The sequence below is a fragment of the Lithobates pipiens genome, unplaced genomic scaffold, assembly GCF_037356315.1.
Source record: "Lithobates pipiens isolate NorthernLeopardFrog02 unplaced genomic scaffold, aLitPip1_a1.2 Scaffold_19, whole genome shotgun sequence".
In the NCBI taxonomy this organism is placed as follows: Eukaryota; Metazoa; Chordata; class Amphibia; order Anura; family Ranidae; genus Lithobates; species Lithobates pipiens.
Window position 1 is genome coordinate 16,725,408 of NW_027507764.1, and position 24,146 is coordinate 16,749,553.

At 45.9% G+C, this 24,146-nt stretch overlaps 1 protein-coding gene across 1 annotated transcript; it reads left to right on the forward strand.

The window, feature by feature from the left end:
- The first annotated feature begins 1,415 nt into the window (after nt 1-1,415).
- LOC143997907 (fucolectin-like) lies at nt 1,416-13,382 on the forward strand. Its single transcript, XM_077493728.1, has 3 exons — nt 1,416-1,534; nt 4,150-4,432; nt 12,651-13,382. The coding sequence occupies exons 1-3, from the start codon at nt 1,423-1,425 to the stop codon at nt 12,841-12,843; spliced, it is 588 nt and encodes a 195-aa protein (XP_077349854.1). The 5' UTR covers nt 1,416-1,422; the 3' UTR covers nt 12,844-13,382.
- Nucleotides 13,383-24,146: the final 10,764 nt, after the last annotated feature.

The following is a 24,146-nucleotide window of genomic DNA, read 5'->3' on the forward strand; positions in this document are numbered from 1 at the left end:
GGGGGGGACCCCCACGCTGATTTTTTTTGGCGTTGGGGTTCCCCTTTAAGTTCATACCAGATGGCGGTGGGTCAGCGACGTCTCCTTCGCGGGCCCCGCCTACCTGGAGACGTGCTCGAAATGAGCGGACTTTCCTCCGCGTGTGTGGGCGAGTCCGTTCATTTCAAAAGTAGGGCGGATAGTATGACGGACTTAGTACGCCGTATTAGTCCGCTCAAAAAGTGGTGTGTGTGGTCAAGTCCGTTCATTCGAAAGTATGACGGACTGTCCGTCGGATTGTCTGACGGACTAAGTTGGCCAGACAGTCCGCCCGTGTGTACGCGGCTTAAGATTTCCCTGTATTTGACTCCATCCATCTTCCCATCAACTCTGACCAGCTTCCCTGTCCTTGCTGAAGAATAGCATCCGCACAACATGATGCTGCCACCACCATGTTTCACAGTGGGGATGGTGTGTTCAGGGTGATGTGCAGTGTTAGTTTTTCGCCACACATAGCGTTTTGCTTTTAGGCCAAAAAGTTCAATTTTGGTCTCATCTGACCAGATCACCTTCTTTCACATGTTTTCTGTGTCCCCCACATGGCTTCTCGCAAACTGCAAACAGGACTTCTTATGACTTTCTTACAACAATGGTTTTCTTATTGTCACTCTTCCATAAAGGCCAGATGTGTGGAGTACACAACTAATAGTTGTCCTGTGGACAGATTCTCCCCCCTGAGCTGTGGATCTCTGAAGCTCCTCCGGAGTTACCATGGACCTCTTGGTTGCTTCTCTGATGAATGCTCTCCTTGCCCAGCCTGTCAGTTTAGGTGGACGGCCATGTCTTGGTAGGGTTGCAGTTGTGCAATACTCTTTCCATTTTTGGATGATGGATTGAACAGAGCTCCGTGAGATGTTCAAAGCTTGGGATATTTTTTTATAACCTAACCCTGCTTTAAACTTCTCCACAACTTTATCCCTGACCTGTCTGGTGTGTTCATTGGCCTTCATGATGCTGTTTGTTCACTAAGGTTCTTTAAAAAACCTCTGAGGGCTTCACAGAACAGCTATATTTATACTGAGATTAAATTAAACACAGGTGGATTCTATTTACTAATTAGGTGACTTCTGAATGCAATTGGTTCCACTAAATTTTAATTAGGGGGATCAGAGTAAAGGGGGCTGAATACAAATGCACCCCCACACTTTTCACATATTTATTTAGAAAAAATGTAGAAATCCATTTATCGTTTTCCTTTCACTTCACAATTATGTGCCACTTTGTGTTGGTCTATCACATAAAATCCCCAAAAAATACATTTAAGTTTTTGGTTGTAACATGACAAAATGTGGAAAATTTCAAAGGGTGTGAATACTTTCTCAAGGCACTGTATATGAAATTACTGAGGAAGAGATGCAGAATCACCTTTTCGTGTAACATATTATGGCAACAGACTCTTTGTGTCTTGGTTTCCCCTCCAGAATGAAGACTTTGTTGGCTTTGCTTTTCCTGGGGTCGTTGGGTCTGGCTTGGTGCTGCAGCCCTCCACCTGGAGGTAAGAATAATATAAAGGTAAAAAAGTACATAAAAATAACTGTGGTGCACTAGATGAGGAGGAGGGTCTGAATACACTCTTATGGCAGCAGGTAGGTCATCAAAAGAACTCCTTCAGGTATTTTAAAGAGATATGCACTAAAGGTATCAACAACACTCACCTAGAAACTAGACCAATTCCAACGTTTTTATACAGCCTATTCCTGTCTCTTATTCTTAGTAAAACATAGCCATATAAAAATGTAAAAACAATCCATAGAAATGGCTGACTTTTTAAACATTTGAACAGGCCATCATTGAATCTTGATTGAAATAGTGTGTGGGGAGGTGCAGGGTGGTAAACACTCAGACTTCAGTGGCAGAAAACAGAATTGTATCGAAATTGAAGTTCAGGAATACCCAACATGCCCAGCGAGAAGGCAACCCAACTGGGAGCGCTCACAGAATGAAACAGCAAAGAGTAATGGCGGAAGGTCTCTGGTGTGCTGACGGTGCCTGTTTTGAGGGGTGAAATGTGGCCTGGCCAGTCCATATCCAAGTGGGGAGGATTCCAAGAAGGATGGCATGTCTCTGCACTTCCCCCGCTCATCTGGAACCTCTCCCTGATGCTAATCACTGTCCCTGACAGATGGGTGACCTGTCCCTACTCTATTCACACATGAAATGCACACCAAACCCGGGAACCAGGGTCTTGAATAGATTCTTACTGACTCAAGATGTCCACCAATGCCATATGGGATGCCAGCATCCAATCAGATGCCACCTCTTTGTGACTATGAAGAATATAGGTGAACTAGTTTCCTTTCGACTTTCTCCTCCACTTGTATTGCCACTGCGGATGACTACAAGTGCCTACCGAAAAAGGTGATATGCTGGAAAAACCAACATAAAAATTAATTTTCATGATCCATATTTTTCATTTGGTTAAAATAAGTATACCCCTAAATTTACCTGGATGCTGATTTTGCAGTAAATCAATCCGACGGTCTCAGTGAAATTATTGACAACATTGCAGTTTACAGTTCTTTTTTTGGTGAAGGCCCCTTTAGAACAATGGAAATACTTTGTTACATAGTTACATAGTTAATCAGGTTGAAAAAAAGACAGAAGTCTATCCAGTTCAACCAAAAAAATAAAAAAAAAATAATATCATACAATCCCATATACCCAATTCTATACCCACAGTTGATCCAGAGGAAGGTAAAAAACCCCAGCAGAGCATGATCCAATTTGCTACAGCAGGGGAAAAAATTCCTTCCTGATTCCCCCCGAGAGGCCATCAGATTTTCAACTTTACCTATAAATGTTATTACCCAGTTATATTACGTACATTTAGTAAATAATCCAGGCCTTTCTTAAAGCAATCTACTGAGCTGGCCAGAACCGCCTCTGCAGGGAGTCCACATTTTCACAGCTCTTACTGTGAAGAAACCTTTCCGTATTTGGAGATGAAATCTCTTTTCCTCTAGACGTAAAGAGTGCCCCCTTGTCCTCTCTGTTGACTGTAAAGTGAATAACTCAACACCAAGTTCACTATATGGACCCCTTATATATGTGTACATGTTGATCATATCCCCCCTTAATCTCCTCTTCTCAAGAGTGAATAAATTCAGTTCCTCTAATCTTTCCTCATAGCTGAGCTCCTCCATGCCTCTTTTCAGTTTGGTTGCCCTTCTCTGCACTTTCTCCAGTTCCCAGATATCCTTTTTTTGAACTGGTGCCCAAAACTGAACTGCATATTCCAGAAGAGGTCTTACTAATGATCTGTACAGGGGGGCAAAATTATATCTTTCTCTCTGGAGTCCATACCTCTCTTAATACAAGAAAGGACTTTGCTCGCTTTGGAAACTGCAGCTTGGCATTGCATGCTGCTATTGAGCTTATGATCTATCAAAACCCCCAGATCCTTCAACAGTTGTACTCCCCCTAGCATGTATGATGCATATTCTTAGCCCCCAAGTGCAGAACTTTACGTTTCTCAACATTAAACCTCATCTGCCACATAGTCGCCCAATTAGACAGAGCATTGAGGTCGGCTTGTAAATTGGAGACATCCTGTAAGGACGTTATCCCACTGCATAGCTTGGTGTCATCTGCAAAGACGGAAATGTTACTTTTGATCCCAGACCCAATATCATTTATAAAGTTATTAAAAATAAAGGTCCCAGCACTGAACCTTGGGGTACACCACTGATAACCTTAGACCATTCAGAGTAACAATCATTAACCACTACTCTCTGAATTCTTTCTTTTAGCCAGTTTTCTATCCATTTACAAACTGATATTTCCAAACCTGTAGACTTTACCTTACACATGAGCCGTGTGTGCGGAACTGTATCGAACGCTTTCGCAAAATCCAAGTATACCAAATCCACCGCCACCCCTCTGTCCAAGTATACCATGTCCACCTCCACCCCTCTGTCAAGGTATACAACATCCACCGCCACCCCTCTGTCCAAGTATACCACGTCCACCTCCACCCCTCTGTCCAAGTTTTTACTTTCCACCTCATAAAAAGAAATCAAGTTTGTCTGACGACTTCTGTCTTTCATGAATCCGTGCTGTCTTTGTACACGATGTATAATTATTGAGTGTGTTTTGTTTTTCTTTCTTCAGCTACAAATATTGCCAGAAGCGGGGAAGCCTCACAGAGTTCTGATTATCCAAACCAGCCAATTGGTTACGCTAAAAAGGCCATTGATGGTGTGACAGATACCAACTGGTTTAATGGCTTCTGTACCCACACAAATGCAGACCCATCACCCTGGTGGAAGGTAAACCTGAAACAGAAATTCAAAGTGAATGTCGTTGTAGTCACTGGACGAACAGACGGCTCAATGAAACGGTTGATGGGCGCTGAGGTCCGAATTGGAAATTCTCCAGACAATAACAACCCGGTGTAAGTACCACAGGAACAGGACACTGTACAGTTACCTGTGTCAATGGGATTTGGGCTTGTGTCGATGGCATCAGTTTGAGAGGCTTCAGAGATCATGCAGAATTCATTGACAGGAACATTTGACCTTTTCTGATCTGCATTGACCTACTCCAAGAGAGTTTTGCCTTCTCATAGACTTGTATGATAATAAAAAACACATCTGATGCAAACAAAAGCTCAATGACAAAAGGTCCTATGCACCACCCTAAACCCAAAATAAGAGACATTACTACATGACTGTATTTTACTCATGAATATATTTAATGAGAAAGTAAACATTCTAAGAAAAGGGTTGACCTCACAGGGGGTCCCACCATCATATTAAACACAAATACAATTTATATTAAGCCTCCTGGCTCCCTCTTGCAGAACTACTTCTCAGGCCTCAAGCATAGGTTTTTAGTAGGGTTGCCACCTCATCTCTTTACATCCGAACACATATTGATTACACAGGTTCTGTGGCTGATTAAAGTGGAAGTAAACCCATCGATCTAACAGTTTGAAAAAACATGGCATGCCGGAAATGTTAACTGTCACATTGGTTGTGCTCTCAACCAAACTGTCAAACCATCCAATGGCTGGTGTCGTAACTGATCACATGTGCAGCTTCATGGCAGTTAAAGATTAAAGGGAGGCCAAATGGCAACTTCCTTGGCTGAAAACGATAGGAGGGTTTACTTCCACTCTAAGGTGGTAATTAAACTCACTTGTTGCCTTATCTGCTTTAAATTAGCCTCAGAACCTGTGTAATTCATTTGTGTTCGGGTTTAAAGGGATGAGGTGGCAACTCTAGTTTTTAGTCTGGTCCCTCGCATCATCTCTCAGCACCGCTGTGCTTATGTGCAGCCCTGCTACTCTCGGCTCTTTCTCTTGCAGCTTCCTGCTTCTCTATCCCACTCCCTTGAGGTTGGACAGGGACATATTGTCTCCCGGGTAGACCCCTAAATCAATGTCAGGCCCATGATTATGCAGGTTGGTCATACCCCCCCAAACAGCCTGCTGGCCTTCAGTAATACCTCAACCCAGGGTTAGAGGCTTTTTCCTTTCCTCAACTCTTTGAAGCCTCTGGACTCCAGAACCCAATCTAAGAATTCTAAAACCCAAAAAAGACTGGAAACACAATTTTCTCTGCTCAGAACAGATATTCTGGAGCCCCCACAATTTGCATCAAAGGAAAACCCTGTGTGCCATTTACTTCTTCTAATGCCGCGTACACACGATCAAATTGTCCGGCGTACTTAGTCCGCTGGACCGCATTTCACCGGTCAATCCAATCGTGTGTGGGCTTCAGCGGACTTTTTCAGTGTAAACTTGGGTTTCAGCGGACAATGCGTTCGTGAGTATGCTAGTCCGGCGGACTAAGAAAACGCACGCTCAGAAGCAAGTACGAGAAAGAAGCTATTGGCTATTAAACTTCCTTTTTCTAGTCATGTCGTACGTGCTGTACGTCATCGCACTAGCAATCGCCGGACTTTCCGTGTGTCCGTGTGTGGACCGATGGTCCACCAGCCAATGGAGGGGCTGTAGGTCCCTTAGTCAATGGAGGAGGGGTCAACACCGTCTCGAAGGTTCCAAATTTTCTTCCAAAGGTCCCAATGGAAAAAGATGATCTCCAACCAATATTCAATAATGACGAGAAAACTCTCAGAGGGAATCATATGTAAAACAAAATGGCTTCCCATCGTGTAGGTCAAAAACAGGCTTTGCTGTTTATTGGCATAAAACCAGCATGTGCAAAAAAAAAAAAAAACGTGATCACAGATATAAAAGTAATACAGAGAACATAGAAACTTCTCCCTACGCGTTTTATGCTGGTTTTATGCCAATAAACAGCAAATCCTGTTTTTGACCTACAGGATGGGAAGCCGTTGTTCTTTTTGTTTTACATATGATTCCCTCCAAGAGTTTTCTCGCCATTATTGAATATTGGTTGGAGATCATCTTTTTTCCATTGGGACCTTTGGAAGAAAATTTTGAACCTTCGAGACGGTGCTGACCCTTCCTCCATTGAAGAAGGGACCTACAGCCCCTCCATTGACTGGTGGACCATCAGTGATCTGTTTGCACGGTTCCTGTGGAGTCGAGGATTCATTTGTCCAAGCTCGTTTGACCTGGTGTTACCCCCAATAGGTCCTCTGTCTCTGGTAAGAGTACCCATTTTATTCACGCTTCGTTTGATGTCATCTCCCCAGATGCCCTTGGGATCACCTTTTTGCTTATGCAACTTATGAGCCATCATATTGGTGACATATATATGGACTCTGGGGACTGTTTTTATTAGTCTTTGTATTCTTTGTGATGACATATATATGGACTCTGGGGACTGTTTTTTTTTTTTTTAGTCTTTGTATTCTTTGTGATGAAATATATATGGACTCTGTGGACTATTAGCCTTTGCATTTTTTGTGTATTAGGATCGTACCATTTGGGTTGGTGCCAGTCACTTCACTATATATTTTTTTCATTGTCATTATCAATACTCTCTTTTCAGCGCTACATTTTTGGTTTTCTTTTTTTCTAACAAAAGGGCCACACTAAAACACCAACACATGAAATGCAGTTGCTGATCCCGCCAAAACCAAGCACAAACCAAGATTTCTTCACTAGAAGCATAATCTTCTCCCCACAAAATTACACATCTGAGACACCACATGAACACTTACAAACATTTTAGGCTATATACTACTAGGGACCTTGGCCAGCCAAACAACACAGGCTCTCCAATCAAACAACCACACCCCATAACACGACTCAAACATACACTCTTGTTCCCAAATAAATGCATGCTTGCATGCATGATGTTTTCTTCTCAAAAAGAGCTCCCCCATGTTATTCTCCACAGAAAGTAGTCAACTTTCCCCATTGTTAGTGATGGGAAAGCCATGCCTGGCTGCCCCTCCCCCGTTAAACCAAATCAAACTGCTCAGTCACACACACATTCTAGGTTTCATTAAATGGGTCCCATAACAGAGGAAAATTATCCCAATCAATACTGACAAATCATACACAACATACGGTTACTTACACATAACAAATATACAATAAAATCCCCAGCATTATACCAAAAGATTAAAAATGTGTTCTTTTGCAAAGCAGAACCTACCTAAAGCATCGGGCAGAGAAAACATACCCCTATGTCTCAGGACAACAAAGTTTGATGTCCTGGACTGGGATCCGTTCTCCCCCTTTCTTGCCGGTGTGAAGAAGGTTCTGTTTGCTCCATAAGGTCCTGGCTATACGCTGTACATAATCGATCTCACCTGCGCTAACACACACCCTATCAGTCTAATGGTATAATGCATGTTACTTAACCCATGTCTCCCGCATTTCCCCAGTAAACAGACATGAACATGCTTACGTCCTCATCTCAGCACGACCCCCTGCCGAGCAGTGCACTGGCTCTTTTATTCAAAGACAACAAAATAAATCACAAACGGGAAGTCCTGGCTCCAACAGCCAACCGCTTCCTCCATGGGAAATGACAACACAGGATATGAGTTTATACAACAACCAATGACTACCATTCTTGCTGATGGGAGCTTATCTGCAGGTGTACGTCATGGCACCCAAAATATGTTGATCAGGCATACATGGGTGACATGAGTGCACATCCGCTAAACCGATAATGTCTTTGCAGATTGAACACATTCCCCCAGATGATCGTTCTGTGCATCGCACAGGGGCCCTTTCACCGGCAGACATATCCTCACTCTGCAAACACCTCTCTCCAACCTCAGGAAGTTTTCCACTACCAGCGTCAGTCTGCCCCAGTCAGCTCTTTAGAGCGGGTTGCGGGAGAACCAACACTGGGAGACACTATGACAATACATATTAAATACATCTTCATAAAATTTCCACAACAAGGGACACCTTTCCCCTATTGACACCATCAATGGGGCACTATTCATTTCACTGATATGATTAATGGGGCACTATTCCTCCCAATAAAACCAATGATGGGGCACTGATACCAGGGCATTTTCTACTTCCAATGGCCACAGTCCGGTCCTCCTAAAGCCTGAAGGACAGCAAACAGGCCCATTGCTTAAAAAGTTTGGAGACCCCTGGAATAGACTATAAATACAACAAGCTATACCATACAGAACCAAGACATCAACAGAGAAAAGACTCTGGGACGCAAGAGGATTTAGGGAAAAAATGTCCAGGGAATCAAGTGGGTATATAGGTTTGGTTCAATTGGTGAGACTAAGTCTGTCCCCCAGAAATCACTCTGGTCATCTCTATTGCCTAGTTATTGTATGAGTTTGTGCTTTTTAAAGGCTAAGTTCACTTTTTCTAGAAAATAACCTATGCAGTCAATGGGGTTTAGTAGATATTAAAAAGGTGTGCAGCTTTGTAAAATAATCATTATCGTTATAGTTGTATCTGTAGGCCATTTAGATCCCTCCAAAAACCTGACCCCCCCCCCCCCCCCCCATTTACTATCTTGTCGCAAGGATGTGAAAACTATTCGAATTTCACTTCCAACATTACAAGAGTGAAAAACAATGATTTTCACATCCTTGCAAAAATGCAAGAGGGAAAGGACTAGGAAATATCTATTCTACCGAGGGGGGATACCTGACCACACATCTGTCCTGCTACGCTTGAATGTTTGCCAGGATCCCACCATCTGCCTGTGGCGTCTATTCCACTTCTGAATCTCGGGTGAAAGGGTTGCCCCTGAGGCAGATATCACTAGTTACTGGAATTATAATCCCCCTGCAACCAACCCTCTAGCTGGGACGAATTCAAAGTTCATGTACAAGGGTACAACCAACAGAAGATAGGACAGGTTAGACGGCAGTCCGGGCAAGACTTAGACATGGCAGAACAGAGGGCTGCCACACTTGAACAAAACTATGTGCATACTAGACATGAAGTGACACGTGAATACCTGCAGTGTGCTCTGCGCGAGGTAATACTGATAATACTGCGGACCATGTCAGCCAAAAAGCTGCTACTCCACCAGTCACAAAGGGTCTTCGAACAGGGTGAGTGGACTGGCCATCTCTTGGGATGGCTGTCCAGAGAACAATCAGCCCAACGGGAATGGCCAACATCAAGAATTCTGATGGACAGCTGGTGTCAGACCCTGGAGGCATAAATGCTTGTTTTGCCTCTTTCTATAGAGACCTCTATTTCTCCAGGGTTAGATACTCCGCAGCGGAACTCCAGGATTTTTTTTTTGGAGGGTGTCCAACTTCCGGTTCTGATGGAAGAGACCCGCCGGAGACTGGACTCACCCTCAAGGAGTTGCAGCAGGCCATTGGCTCTATGCAGGCAGGGAAATCACTGGGAGAAGATGGTCTCCCAGCGGAGTTCTATACAGCCCATGTGGAAATACTGGCTTGTAGGTTGCTGGAGGTGCTCTCGGCCTCCTTTGAGACTTCTTCTCTCCCCCCTCGATTTCAGCGGCTGTAATAGTGGTAATACAAAAACATGGTAAGGACTCCGAATTATGCTCCACCTATAGACCCATTTCACTGCTCAATGTGGAAGCAAAGATCCTTGCGAAGGTACTGGCTAATCCCTCGTGTAAGGTTATTCTATCTTTGGTCCACAGAGATCAGACTGGGTTTATGCCAGGAAAAGGTACTGATACCATGGCTGTGGGGGGTACAGAGGCGGTTGCTTCGCTGGATGTGGAAAAGGCCTTTGACTCAGTGGAGTAGGAATACTTGTGGCTTGTCCTTCAAAAGTTTGGTTTTGGGCCCAACTATATCTCCTGGCTGCAGATGCTCTATTTGGGCCCCTCAGCCAGGGTTTGGACAAATGGTGTACTTTTACCCTCTTTCCCACTCCACCGAGGAACCACACAGGGCTGTCCTCTTTCTCCAGCCCTTTTTGCGTTGGCAATCGAGCTGCTGGTGGAGCTCTTGCGGACTTCTGGAAAAGTTCAGGGCATTTTTTTCCCCCTCTGGTTGAGAAAGTATCAATGTATGCAGACTACATGCTGCTATATTTACAGCCACTCTCTCCAAGCGGCTTTCAATTAATAGGCCCACAACCCCCCTTGCAACAGGTATCCCACTTCAAATATTTGGGTATTTACATCCAGAGGGACCCAAGGAAGTACATTGACGATAATCTATATCCTGTCTTTCAACAGTTTACTCGTAAATGTGGGGTATGGAAGAATCTTCCGCTCACTCCAGTGGAAAGAGTTAATCTTATTAAGATGACTTTTCTCCCCAAATTCCTCTATGTGTTCCGACACTCCCCGACCCCTATACCTGCGGCCTTCTTCGCTAAACTTAATCTCCTCATTTATTTGGGAAGTCAGTTGCTAGATTAAAATTGCAAATGTCCCTAACTGAAGGTGGGTTGTCTCTTCCAAATTTTAAGAAATATTACTGGGCTGCACAACTGGTTACAGTGAGATGGTGGCTTACTCAAGTTACTTCAAATCTGGCAGTAAACTTGGGATCCTACTCTGAGCTCAACAATCTTGTGTACCGAGGACCTAAGTATGGCCCCCAGGTGACTACTCCCAAGAAGACAACATTGCTGACCTTGAAGCAGGTTACTAAATGTCTTAGTTAGGTGGGTACCATCTCTGCTCACACTCCGCTCTGGGGGAACCCCTCTTTGACGCATCTTAAATCTGTACCAGACCTCCAAGTCTGGGCTAGATTCCAGATCACCAAACTTAACCACATAATGCTCGGAGGACGAATCCTCTCCCTGGCGGAGCTCAGGCGGCAATTTCATTTGCCACCGTGGATGTACTTCAGGTACATGCAACTTAGGCATGCTATAAGGGCGCAGTTTCTGGATGGGGTTGTTCTTGCTGTTCACTCGGTCGAGTCCCTCCTAATAGCAGCTGAGATTGGCCTGATATTATACTCCATATACTTGAGACTCACTTGCAGGGTCGTCTCAGGTACAGTTAAGGTGTTTGAACTATGGCAAAAGGATATTCCTGTTTTGACTGGATTGAGGGCTTACGGCAATGCATTCCACTTATGATATCGGCCAGGGACCACTTTGTCCAGCTCAAATTTCTACACAGAGTGTACTACACTCCCTGCAAACTATCCAGAATCTACCCAGGGGTGGCGGATATTTGCCCCAAATGCAGGCAGTCGGTGGGCACCTTTATCCACATGGTGTGGGAATGTCCTCTCATTCAAGCATTCTGGCGGGCAGTGATTGCTGACATGAATAGGGTTGCTGGTCTGTCGTTAGACAATGATCCTTTGATATTTTTATTGGGCATTACTGACAATTTGAATACTACCAAACATACTGGACTATTTGTTTTTTATGCGGCCTAGTATGCTAGAAAAACTATACTGTCCAAATGGAAGCTCCCAGAGCCCCCTCAACTCTCGGCATGAAAGGCACTTATAAATTCGGTTCTGCCCTTATGCAGACTTACATATATGGGACGGAACTGCCCCCAAAAATGTGAAAAAATGTGGGCACCCTGGGTGCAGGCTAGACATATTATGGTCTAGTTGGATTTGGCCGGATTGAGTGGTGCCAAGGACTGAGTGACAGCTAGCATGGAAAGACATGCTCCCAAATAGGGTACACCTCTGCTCTGTTGGAGGGAAGATGGGTAAATCTCTATGTGGCATTCCTCTTTGTTTCTCTCCCCCTTCCCCCCATCCTCCAATTTCCTTTCCCCTTCCTTCTCCTCTCTCTTCCTCTTTTCTCCTCTTTTCCTTCGCCCTCCTGACTCCCCCCCCCCCCCCACCTCTATCCCTCTCCTTCTTTTTTTCCCTTGCAGGTAGCATAACAGTGGGAGTTCACCTTAGCTGATAACATGTTCCCACTGCTGGATGCAATAGGAGGCTGAAATGCTGGTAATGGTAGTCACTATGCAGCAAGAGATAAATTGCTAATCAAGTTGGGCGGCTCTAGGGAGACTTAATTGTCATTATTATTTCTGTTGAGAGATTGATTCTTGTAATGTGAATATACTGTTCTCATGTATAATATTCTACAACTTCAATAAACATTCCTTCTGTTAAAAAAATAAATAAAAAACAATGCAAGAGGTAGAGGTTGCTATCTGAAAAATTTTCAGACGGGCTTCTGGAGAAACCTAAATGGCCAACAGGCATGACAATAGAATTAATGAACACTTTGGGCGCCTTTAGTAAACCTCCTCCAAGTAAACAAGTGTAATGTCTGTATCATTCTGTTGATCCTTGTTTGTTCTCCACAGGTGCGGTAAGGTCACCCAAGTTGCTGATGCCACAACAATTTTCTGCTGTAATGGAATGGAGGGTCAATACGTCAGCGTGGTGATCCCGGGGCGCTATGAATTCCTGCACTTGTGCGAGGTGGAGGTCTACGGTGTCCGCGTAGCTCAGAGGGAGCAGCTCTACCTCAGAGGACCAGTACAGAGGGAATCCTAAAGTTCATCATCATCAAATTTCATGTCCATCTTGATGATATGTCTGTTCTCCTATCCAGCTAGAGGACATTTTCTGCTCTATACCTTGTAATCCTGTTTTAAGAAACTCTTTACAGACATCTTTCAAGAATTTGATTTTCATTATACATAAAAATAATGTGTATTACACGTAGGGGACAGTTTAGAAATGTTTCCACCTAAGAGTCACCCAACTTTCACCCAGGATTCACCAATTTTTCCAGTTGAATCCAAATATGTGAATCTTGGGTAAAGTTTGCGTGATTCTTGTGGGAAATCATTTATGAATAGACCACTTAAAAATTAGCTAAAGTCATCTAGTTTTGGATGAAGTGTAGAAGGGTTGGAACCACTGCTGTCTGTGTCCTCATTGGGGAAATTTTCTTTATATATTTTTCCTGGTGACGATAATCAGAAAGAGATGAGAAACCTCAAATGTAAGATGTTCAAACTTGTTCTGATGATGATAGTGTTTCCTTACTTAGGTAACTTACTAAAGACAATAAAGTTTCTTTCACACTATCTTATTTTTTTCTGCGTCGTCCATCCTTGTGTTTTTTTTTTTTTTTATGTATATTTTTCTCTTCAGGTCTATTGTAATTGATCTTGTTAAAAGAAATATTAGATGGGATTATTGTTAAGGGGTCTGTCATTAAAGTGGAAGGAAATCCTAACTTTTCTTAAAAAATGTCTGCATCCCCATCCTACCTATCTTGCATAACCTGTATAAAAACACAAATTCTTTATACAGGTTAGGCAAGATAGATAGGAGGGGGAGGGGGACTTTTCTTCCACTTTAAGCACAAATACGGAAGCACTGAATTGTAAATGGACAGTAATAGCAGTGATCTCTAAGCCCTTGTACACACGGTCGGAGATTCCGACGGAATGTGTCCGATCGGATCGTTTTGTCGGATATTCCGACTGTGTGTGGTCTCCATCGGACTGTTTCCGTCGGAATATCCGACGGACCAAGTTTTCCAACTTGTTGGTATAATTTTCAGACAAAATGCTCTGATCGGACATACTCCGATCATGTGTAGAGAATTCCGATCGGACAAAGTGCCACGCATGCTCAGATCAAATTCCTACATCAAAGCTATTGGCTACTAGCCTGAACGTAGTCCCGTCATAACGAAATAACGTCGTCACGTTCTGAATGATCGGACTTTCCGACAACTTCGTCCGACCGTGTGTATGCAACAGTTTCGGACAAAATCCGTCTGACATAATCCGACGGACAAAATCCGATGGATTTGGTTGTCGGAATCTCCGACCGTGTGTACAAGGGCTTATAGTCTCATGTAATGGGTCTCTAGTCTATGACTGTCTTCTGAAGCATTTTTCCGGTTTCCAATAACTCCCCAATAACTCCTATAGTATGTTTTCAGTCTCTGACAATCTCCTGTTACATGTCCAGAGTCTCTGAGCATTTTCTGTAGCATTTTATTTACTGAATATGGAGTACATGATGTCAGGGGCTCCTTACAGCAAGAAAGTTAAAGTGACACTAAACTCTGATTAACTCAAAAAAGTCCCTTCTATTAGTTTGTCTCCTCCATATCTTCAAATTCCTTTTTTGTTGCTATGCTCCCATTTCCCATTAGAGGGTGTCTACGTTTGTTTTCCATGGAATGTAGCCACCCTGCCTTGGTCCCACTGTATGCATGAATGCAACCAACCTGCCTTGGTCCCACTGCATGGCCGGTGCTACCACTAGGCGGACTAGGCAACTGCCTAGGGCGCACTGCCCCCTAGGGCGCCCGGACGCTGGTTATTCTATTCCTCTCCTACACTTTAGACAGAGCTTGCAAGTATCCACCAAGCAGCTGCTCTGAAATGTGTCAAGCAGCAGCACCAACCCCCGCACCCCCCCCTACGAGCGACTCTCCGCTCTGACATTGTGTCTAACAAACACTCTGCCCCCTTCCCCGTAGGGCGCACTCCACCCTGATGTGTGTCCAGCAATCATTACCCCCTCTCCACTCTGACATCATGATGTCACATCAGCAACACACTTCTCCTGAGTCCCGCCCCTCCTGTGTGCTCCGTCCAATCCCCCTCCAGCATGTGTGCCCCGAGCATCTTCACACTGCTCTCAAGCCTCGTCCCACCTGTGTGCTCCGCCTGTGAAGGGGAGTTGGGCGGGAAGATTAAAAACAAGCAGGCGAGTCAACAGCCACACCGAAAAACTACTGCATGAACCAGTGAGCCCCCAGGGACCATTCCAAGTGAGTGAGCACTTTAACTGACCAGATCCTGCTCCCTTCCCTCTCTCTCTCCCCCCCTCTCTTCCCCTTCTCTCTCTCTGACCCCTCTCTCTCTAACCCCCCCTCTCTCTCTCCTCCCCTCTCTCTCTGACCCCCCTCTCTCTCTGACCTCTCTCTCTCTCTCTGACCTCTCTCTCTCTCTCTGACCTCTCTCTCCCCCCTCTCTCTCCCCCCTCTCTCCCCCCTCTCTCTCTCTCTCTGACCCCTCTCTCTCCCCCCTCTCTCTCTGACCCCTCTCTCTGACCCCCCCTCTCTCTCTCCCCCCTCTCTCTCTCTCTCTCTGACCCCTCTCTCTCTGACCCCATCTCTCTCGCCCCCCTCTCTCTCTGACCTCTCTCTCTGACCCCCTCTCTCTCTCCCCCTCTCTCTTTCTCTGACCCCTCTCTCTCGCTGACCACTCTGTCTCTCTCTCTCTCTGACCCCCTCTCTCTCTCCCCCTCTCTCTCTCTGACCCCCCCCCCTCTCTCTCTGACCCCTCTCTCTCTCTCTGACCCCCTCTCCCCCCTCTCTCTCCCCCCTCTCTCTCTCTGACCCCCTCTCTCTCCCCCCCTCTCTCTCCCCTTCTCTCTCTCTCTCCCCCTCTCTCTCTCTGAACCCTCTCTCCCCCCCCTCTCGCTCTCTGACTCACTCTCTCTCTGTGACTCTCTCTATCTCCCTCCCTCTCGCTGACCCCTCTCTCTGTAATCTCTGATCCCGGCAATATGGATGAAAATCATTGACAAAATTGGCATGGGTACCCCCCTTTGGGTCTTGGAAAGCATATGGAAGGGTTGTCACCCCTGTAACGATTTTTTTGCTGTCTGTGTACCTCTTCAGAAGATTTCACCTCACTTTCTGTCCCAATGACAGATGTTTTTTAAAAATTTGGGGTTTTTAGTAAAACAAGGATTGGGATAAAGCATCAGTGGAGAGGAGACATGTTTATCCCACATCAACTCTTACAGGAGAGAATTTCCCTTCCTAGGGGTAGATTTCATCTCACTTCCATGTTGTCTCCTTCCGTTTGCAAGTAGGAGATGTTTGTAAGTTAAATGTCTGAAAGTAGTGGCCTGCCCTATATACTCTGCAGAAATTTGGGCCTAAGGCATTGGTGTTGCCACAACACTGTAAGTCCTCATAGTTACACTTGGTGGGCGCTGGAACGGGCCCTGCTGTGAAATTTTATATCAAGAATTGTAATTACATGCACCTGTTGAACAGGGGCACAAAAATTGGGCCTTAGCCACTGGTGCTGGTGCCACAACACTGCAACCACTCACAAATATTGTAGTTGAGCGCAGAAACTAACCCTCCTGCAAAATATTGCATCAAAAATTGTAATTAAAGGCCCCTGTTAAACAGGGGCTGAAAATTGGGCCTTAGGCACTGGTGCTGGTGCCACAACACTGCAACCCCTCACAGATACTCTAGTTAGAGTGCAGGAATGAGCCCCGCTGCAAAATATTGCATCAAAAATTGTAATTCTATGCCCATGTTAAACAGGGGCTGAAAAATTGGGCCTTAGGCACTGGTGCTGGTGCCACAACACTGCAACCACTCACAAATATTGTAGTTGAGCGTAGCAACTATTCTTCCAAGCTATCAGCATGATCATTGAGGAGGAAGAGGATAGTCACTCAGCATAACAGGATAGTCACTCAGCATGAACATAGGCAGTCTTGAAGGGATCTGACATTTAAAAAATAATTATTTGGTTACATCAGCATCAGGTGCTTGGTAGCTGGTGGTGATCCAATACTGATTCATTTTTATGAAGGTCAGTCGATCAACCAAGTCGGTGGACAGGTGCACCCTGTGATCGGTTACAAATCCTCCAGCAGCACTGAATGTGTGTTCTGAAAGAACGCTGGATGCAGGACAGGCCAGTAGCTCAATTGCATACTGTGCAAGCTCTGGCCAGTGATCCATCCTTAAGACCCAGTAACCCAGAGGATTTTCAGTGGGAAAGGTGTCCAAGTCTGATCTTGTCCCTAGGTATTCCTGCACCATGTAAATCAGATGCTGGCGATGGTTGCTGGAACCGATCATACCTTGGGGCTGCAGACTAAAAAATTGTCTGAACGAATCGGTCAGACGGCTACCTTCTCCACCGCTCCTTCTGTGACTGACCGAAGCCTCAGCAACACGTTGTCCAGGACCAGGAATTTGTAACCTTCCAGTTTCTGGGAACGCGTTGCATAGACCTTTCTGCAAGGCCTCCAGAAGACGTTTCATCCTCTGCTCCCTTTGCGACGGCAAGATAAGGTCCGTAACCTTACCCTTGTAACGTGGATCAAGGAGGGTTGCCAACCAGTAATGATCCCTCTCCTTAATCCGACGAATATGAGGATCCTTCCACAGGCTTTGCAGGATCAGGGAGGCCATGCAGCGTAGGTTAGCTGAGGCATTTGTTCCGGAGTCCTCTGGGTCACTAAGGACAACATGATCCACAGCCACCTCCTCCCAGCCACGTAGATGTCCACGGGTTTCTTGGGATTGTAAATGATCCCTAAAAGACTGCTGCTGATGATGAGTGGCAGGCTCTACCTCCATGCTGACACAATCCTCCTCCTCCTCCTAGTCCTCTTCCTGTATGATCAGCCTGCCAGCAGGAACACTGTCTGGATAAAGGGGGCCTTGAGAGGTAAGGAAGTCCTCCTCTTCCTGCCTCTGTTTTGCCTCAAGTGCCCTGTCCATTATTCCACACAGCGTGTGCTCCAACAGGTGTACAGGAGAGACAGTGTCACTGATGCATGCACTGTCACTGCTCACCATCCTCGTGGCCTCCTCAAATGGTGACAGGACAGTGCATGCATCCCTGATCATGGCCCACTGGTGTAGAGAAAAAAAAACAAGCTCCCCTGATCCTGTCCAGGTGCCCTACTCGCACAGGTACTCATTGATGGCCCTCTGCTGCATGTGCAGCTGCTGTAGCATGCCAGCGTTGAGTTCCACCTGGTGGGCATGTCACAGATTAGGCGGTTCATGGGCAGGTTCAATTCCTTTTGGAGGTCAGCCAGCCAAGCACTGGCATTATATGACTGGCGGAAATGCACACAGACTTTCCTGGCCTGCCTCAGGACATCCTTTAAGCCTGGGTACCTGCCCAAGAACTGCTGCACCACCAAGTTAAGAACATGAGCCAGACAGGGCACATGGGTCAGTTGTCCCTGTTGGAGAGCGGAGAGGAGGTTGGTGCCATTGTCACAAACCACCATTCCTGCGTTCTTGCGTAGCCCCTTGAATGCCTACGGAGCACCGCTGGTTCCGAGGACAAAGCACAGGAAAAGGCAATGGAGGAAGAAGAAGAGGAGGGGGTGGAGGAGAGAGGTGTGTCACAACCAGTAGTAGCATTTTGGAGGCGTGGTGGCGGAACAACCTCCAACACTACTGCACCTTGTCCTGCATCCTTCCCAGCTGCCAGCAGAGTCAGCCAATGCTCCGTGAAAGACAGGTAACGTCCCTGTCCATGCCTGCTAGACCATGAGTCAGCGGTAATATGCACCTTACCGCTGACCGCCCTGTCCAGCGAGGCCAAGATATTAACATTGCATTCCACATACCGGAAGAGAGCCGGAATCACCTTCCGTGTGAAAAAGTGGCATTTGGGAACCTGCCACTGAGGAACCACACATTGTACAAATTCACAGAAGGGGGCCGAGTCTACCAACTGAAAAGGCAGTAGTTGAAGTGCTAGCAATTTAGCCAAGCTAGCATTCAACCCCTGGGCATGTAGATGGCTGGGAGTGAACTTCTTTTGATGGTGCAGCAGCTGAGACAGGGAATTTTGCTTAGTACAATCGGACGTCGGTGTACTGATAGCAGACACAAGACACAAGCCCACAAGTACTTGGCTGTGACACACCTAATTCTACACCTTCATTCCTCTCAGTGCAGGTTTCTGAGAGGACTGAAGGTATGGTGGGTTTGGAGATCCCAGCTGATGAGGAGCAAGGAGAGGTCCGCTTTGTTCTTTGGTGTGGGTCTTTTAGGTACACTTGTCAATGAACTGCATGGCAGGTCGACATATGTCTGGTCAAGCAAGTGGTGCCCAAGTGGCTGATGTTTTGGCCACACGAGATACGCTTGAGACATTTGTTGCAAATAGCAGCGGTGAGATCTGATGCGCTTGTCTCAAAAAAGGCCCACACCAAAGAACTTTTGGAATAACGCGCAGAGGCAGCGCCCTGCACATGCGGAGCTCTGTGGTGTGGTGCAGTCGGTGTGCTGCCCTTCAGCTGGCCCCTGGCGGGCATCCTGTCTCATTGGAGATGTGCTTCCTCCTCCTCCTCTCAGGCACCCACGTGGAGTCAGTGACCTCATCAACTGGAGCATGTACCCAACACTGTTGTCAAACAGTTAGGGGGTCTCCTCAGGAGGACATGGTGGGGCTAGGGAAGGAGTGACAGATGCCATTGAGCCAAGGGAAGAGGCTGCGTAGGCAGCTGCTTTGCCAGTACCCTGAGCCTGGGTGAGAGAGGATGAGGAGGATGAGGACGGCTTGGTCATCCAAGCTACCAAGTATTCGGCATGTTGCAGCTCAACGCGGCCAGCGGCTGAAAAAAAGGACAAGCGTGTCCCATGGCCATGTGCTGATGAGGATGCACCATGTCCACGATCAGCACTGTTGCCTTAGACACAGAGCCTGCTTGCCTTCTTTTATTGGCTCGTGACTGTCTGCCTCTCCTTGTTGGCCTTCCAGACATACTAATGGCCTGCAGGGAGATGTAGCTGCACAAAGCTGGGATGTATATACTGATTATACTGCAGCTAGCAGAATCAACTGCCTGCCTGTAGTATTATTAGTATGAGAACACCAGAAATTGGGGTAACTTTATGTGCACACTGTGCAGAGTACACAGTACACCAACTGTAATTACTACAGCTGCCTTCGGATAGGATCAGCAGAACATCAGCAATTGGGGTAGCTTTAGGTGCACACTGTGCAGATGACACAATACACCAACTTTAATTACTGCAGTTGCCTGTAGTATAGGATCAGAAGAACACCAGCAATTGGATATATATACATACACACACACACACACACACACACACACACACACACAACAGCTAGGATGCATATATATACACAATACACTCACTGCAGCTAACTGACTAGCCTCCTGCCTGCTCTATATAACTCAAATAAAATTAAATTACACTGTCTATATCTCTCTCTCTATCTATCACCACGCCAGAACACACTACACAAGTCTGACTTACAGGCGGCCTTATATAGTGTGGGGCGTGTATTAAACCCCCTGAGCCATAATTGGCCATAGCCACCCTGGCTTTGGCCAATTTCAGCTAGCTAGACAGACGGTGCTGTGGTTGGCCAAGCATGCGGGTCATAGTGCATGCTTGGGCAATCATCAGCCAGCAATGCACTGCGATGCCGCAGTGAATTATGGGCCGTGACGCGCCACTCGAATTTGGCGCGAACGGCCCATAATGTTCGCAATTCAGCGAACAGTTGAGCAGCCGATGTTCGATTTGAACATGGGTTCGACTCGACACGAAGCTCATCCCTAGTCAGTGTGCTTGCCCTCTCCCTTGGGAGTACATCCTTGCGGGCAGACGCTGTGTGCGTTCACAGGCGTGGGAGGCAGGGGAGCCGTGGGTGTGTCTAAGATGCTGTAGCTCCGCCTCCCATACCTTGCTATTGTAATCTGATTGACTATCTCAGCACAGCCCCGCCTTTACTCCGCCCCCTTTTTTGTTGAAGTGGAAGTGTGGCTCAGGGTCGTCCTCACACAGCGAAAAAGTGGCACTGTGCATGCGCGATGTCGCTAAGCATCAAGGGAATTTTAGTTCCTTTGAAGCCATGACGTTGCTGCATGGAGCACACTCCAAAACCCAGAAGTTGAGGAGAACATACAGAGAGGAAAGGAGGAAATGCTGATAAAGCCTATTTATCTAACAGGTAAACAAAACATTTCTGCAGAAATAACAGCTAGATTCATGATCTATATAGCATATAGATCAGATATTGCCAACAATTTTTTTTTAGCTTTACAACCCCTTTAATATAGGGTGATTAACAGGGGGGGCGTGGCCAACGAGCGGAGCGGATGGACGTGTGAGTGAGAAGCTCCGCTGTACCCTGAGCTAAAAAGGCGAATAACAGCGTTTCCAGCCCTCGTTTTCGGCCGAAATTGCTGCCAGTACCTGCGGGCAACATCCCTGATGCCATCGAGGAAAAGAAAGGGACATACCAAACCGAACAAAATGCTGGATTTCTTTGTCCAGCAGCGGCAGAGGCCCGTCCAAGATGGCGGCGGCGCACGAGGCCTACAGTCACAGCGGGAATGGACGGCCCGTCACACAGAACAGGGCGCCCAACATGCAGCGATGCAGGCTTTCCACTCTGCCTCCTCCTCTGCATCCACCAGCCCGGCGAAAAACAAGCAGAGAACAGAGGAGCGATTGAATGATACAGGGGAGGTGAGTGCTCTTAATTCTTCCTTGGAGGATACCAGAGAGCTGCAGGACTCTATCACTGAATTTCCCACATTAAATCAACCTGTGCTGGATACTACTCTAAAGGACATGTTAGTCTCACTAAGGTCCACTTTGCATGCGGACATACTAGCTATCACTCAGCAGTTTAAATCTGAAGTGCAGGCAGTAACTAGCAGAGTGTCCCATGTTGAAACGAAAATGGGGGAATTTGCCCAAACCTTTAATGAGCTTGTGGATGCCCACAATGATAGAGAAGAGGACATGGCGGCCATTCAGGCTAAATTAGCGGACCTCGAGGACCGCTCACGGCGCAATAATATCAGAATCCGTGGAATTCCAGAGACTGTACAGCTTCAGGAGTTGCGGGAGTTTTTTATCAATTTAATGAAAGCTGCGCTTCCAGACATTCCTGTGGAAGAATTAGTGGTGGACCGCATTCACAGGTTGCCCAGACCTAAGAGCATTCCCTCGCATCTGCCCAGAGATACGATAGTGAGGATTCACTTCTATCATATCAAAGAGAATTTCGTCCGTGCGACAAGAAAGCGGGAGGAACTGCCTCCGGAATTTAAAGATCTGTCTTTTTTCGCCGACTTTTCGGCGTACACTATGCAACGGCGAAAACAACTGGTCACCATAATGAAACCTCTAAATAACCATCGAATCCCATACAGATGGATATATCCGGCCAAGCTGCTAATCACATTTGAAGGGAAGTCGCATGTCGTGGCCAAGGTCGCAGAGGGCATCCGCCTCCTGGAAGAGTGGCAAATTCTATCACCACAAACCGCTGGTCCACAGAGAACGGAATCACCTCCCTCTACTCGAACAAGTTCGGATGCTGAAACCGGCTGAAAGCATACTTTGACGGTAATACCTCATTCGCCTTTACGCTCAGGAATTGTTATGAAGAGTTTAACTTCTGTTTTGTTGTTTTTTTGGCTGTTCGTTTTTTGAAGAGTGTTATTTCTCCACCGATCGGTTGTCGTCACAGACACCCTTCTATACCCCCAAAATCTAGCGGCTTTTCGCCAGCACAGATTCCATAGGGAATCGTTACTTTTTATTTTCTTTCTTGTCTATTCCTTTTTTGTATTTTTTTTTTTCTTGTTTTTTTTTTTCTTTTTTTTTCCTTTTTTGTATTCAGTGCCTGGCCTTTTCCAGAATACTGTTGAAGGTTTTATTTGCACATACCATCGAAGGCTGAGTTTTGATCTGGTTTGCTTACCTTTTTTTTCAATATGGCTTTTACCATTTCGTCGCTTAATGTTAAAGGACTTAATAGCCCCTTCAAACGTCAAATGGCGTGGAAGGAGGCGAACAAACTGCACAGTGACATAATTTGTTTTCAGGAATCTCATTTCATGGCAGGAAATCACCCCTCATTTTCCAATCGCAAGTTTCCACAGGTGTTCTTAGCGAATGGCCCCAAGAAGAAGGCTGGAGTGATTATAGCAGTTAAGAACACTATTCCTTTCCGTCTTATGGACTCTCACCTGGATGGGTCGGGTCGCTTTATTATTATTATTTGCGAGATTGCCCGGGTGACTTACACTCTAGTAAATGTATATCTCCCGAATTCCAACCAGGGGGGATTCCTACAAAAAATTTTGAAAAAAGTTTCAACCATGAAAAAAGGGCATGTAATTATGTGTGGGGATTTTAATGCTGTTATGCACAGTGAAATGGATGTTTCTAACCCGCACATCCGTAAGTCACGCAGGCAAACTCTCTCAAAAATTTTCTCATCTGGGGATCTCTTTGATGTGTGGCGGTGTCAACACGCGTCCGAAAAGGACTATACGTTTTTTTCAAGTGTACACCATTCATATTCACGCATTGACAGGTTTCATGTTGATAAATTCTTACTGCAAAAAGTTATTAAATCTGAGATACACACAATAACTTGGTCAGACCATGCGCCAATTTCAATTAGGGTGGGGGATCGTGGCACCACGACGAGAGCTAACAGGTGGCGAAATGAGGTATCTGTCATTTCCCAACCGGAGAATGCAAATCACTTAAAGATGGCATTAACAGAATTTTTTCAGATAAATGCTCCGTCGGTGTCGGATCCCTTTTCCCTATGGAATACGCACAAGGTGTATATGAGGGGATTATTGTTGCAGTTGAGTGCTAGGGTTAGGAGGCAGCGGGCAGAAAGGCTTAATGGTCTATTAGAGAAAATAGAGGCTTTGGAGACTATAAACAAACAAACCTCAACACTAAAACTTAGGGAAGAACTGTTCGGGTTGCGACAAGATTTGCGTGCGTTGCTGGTCTCGCAGCAGGAGAACCGCCTTCGTTTTCTCAAAGCTCACAACTACAGATATGGCAACAAGGCGGGGAAACTGCTAGCGAGCCAGCTTCGTGAAAGGTTGATACAGCAAAAAATTGGCTGCATGGTTAACCCCATTACGAAGCGTACAGTGCACAACCCTAAGGAAATCGCGGACGCTTTCAGCGACTATTATGAATCTCTTTATAATCTTAAGAATGACCCGGATACACTCCAACCATCCGAGCGATCGATTTCGGATTTTCTAAGTTCACTAAATTTACCCAAGGTCTC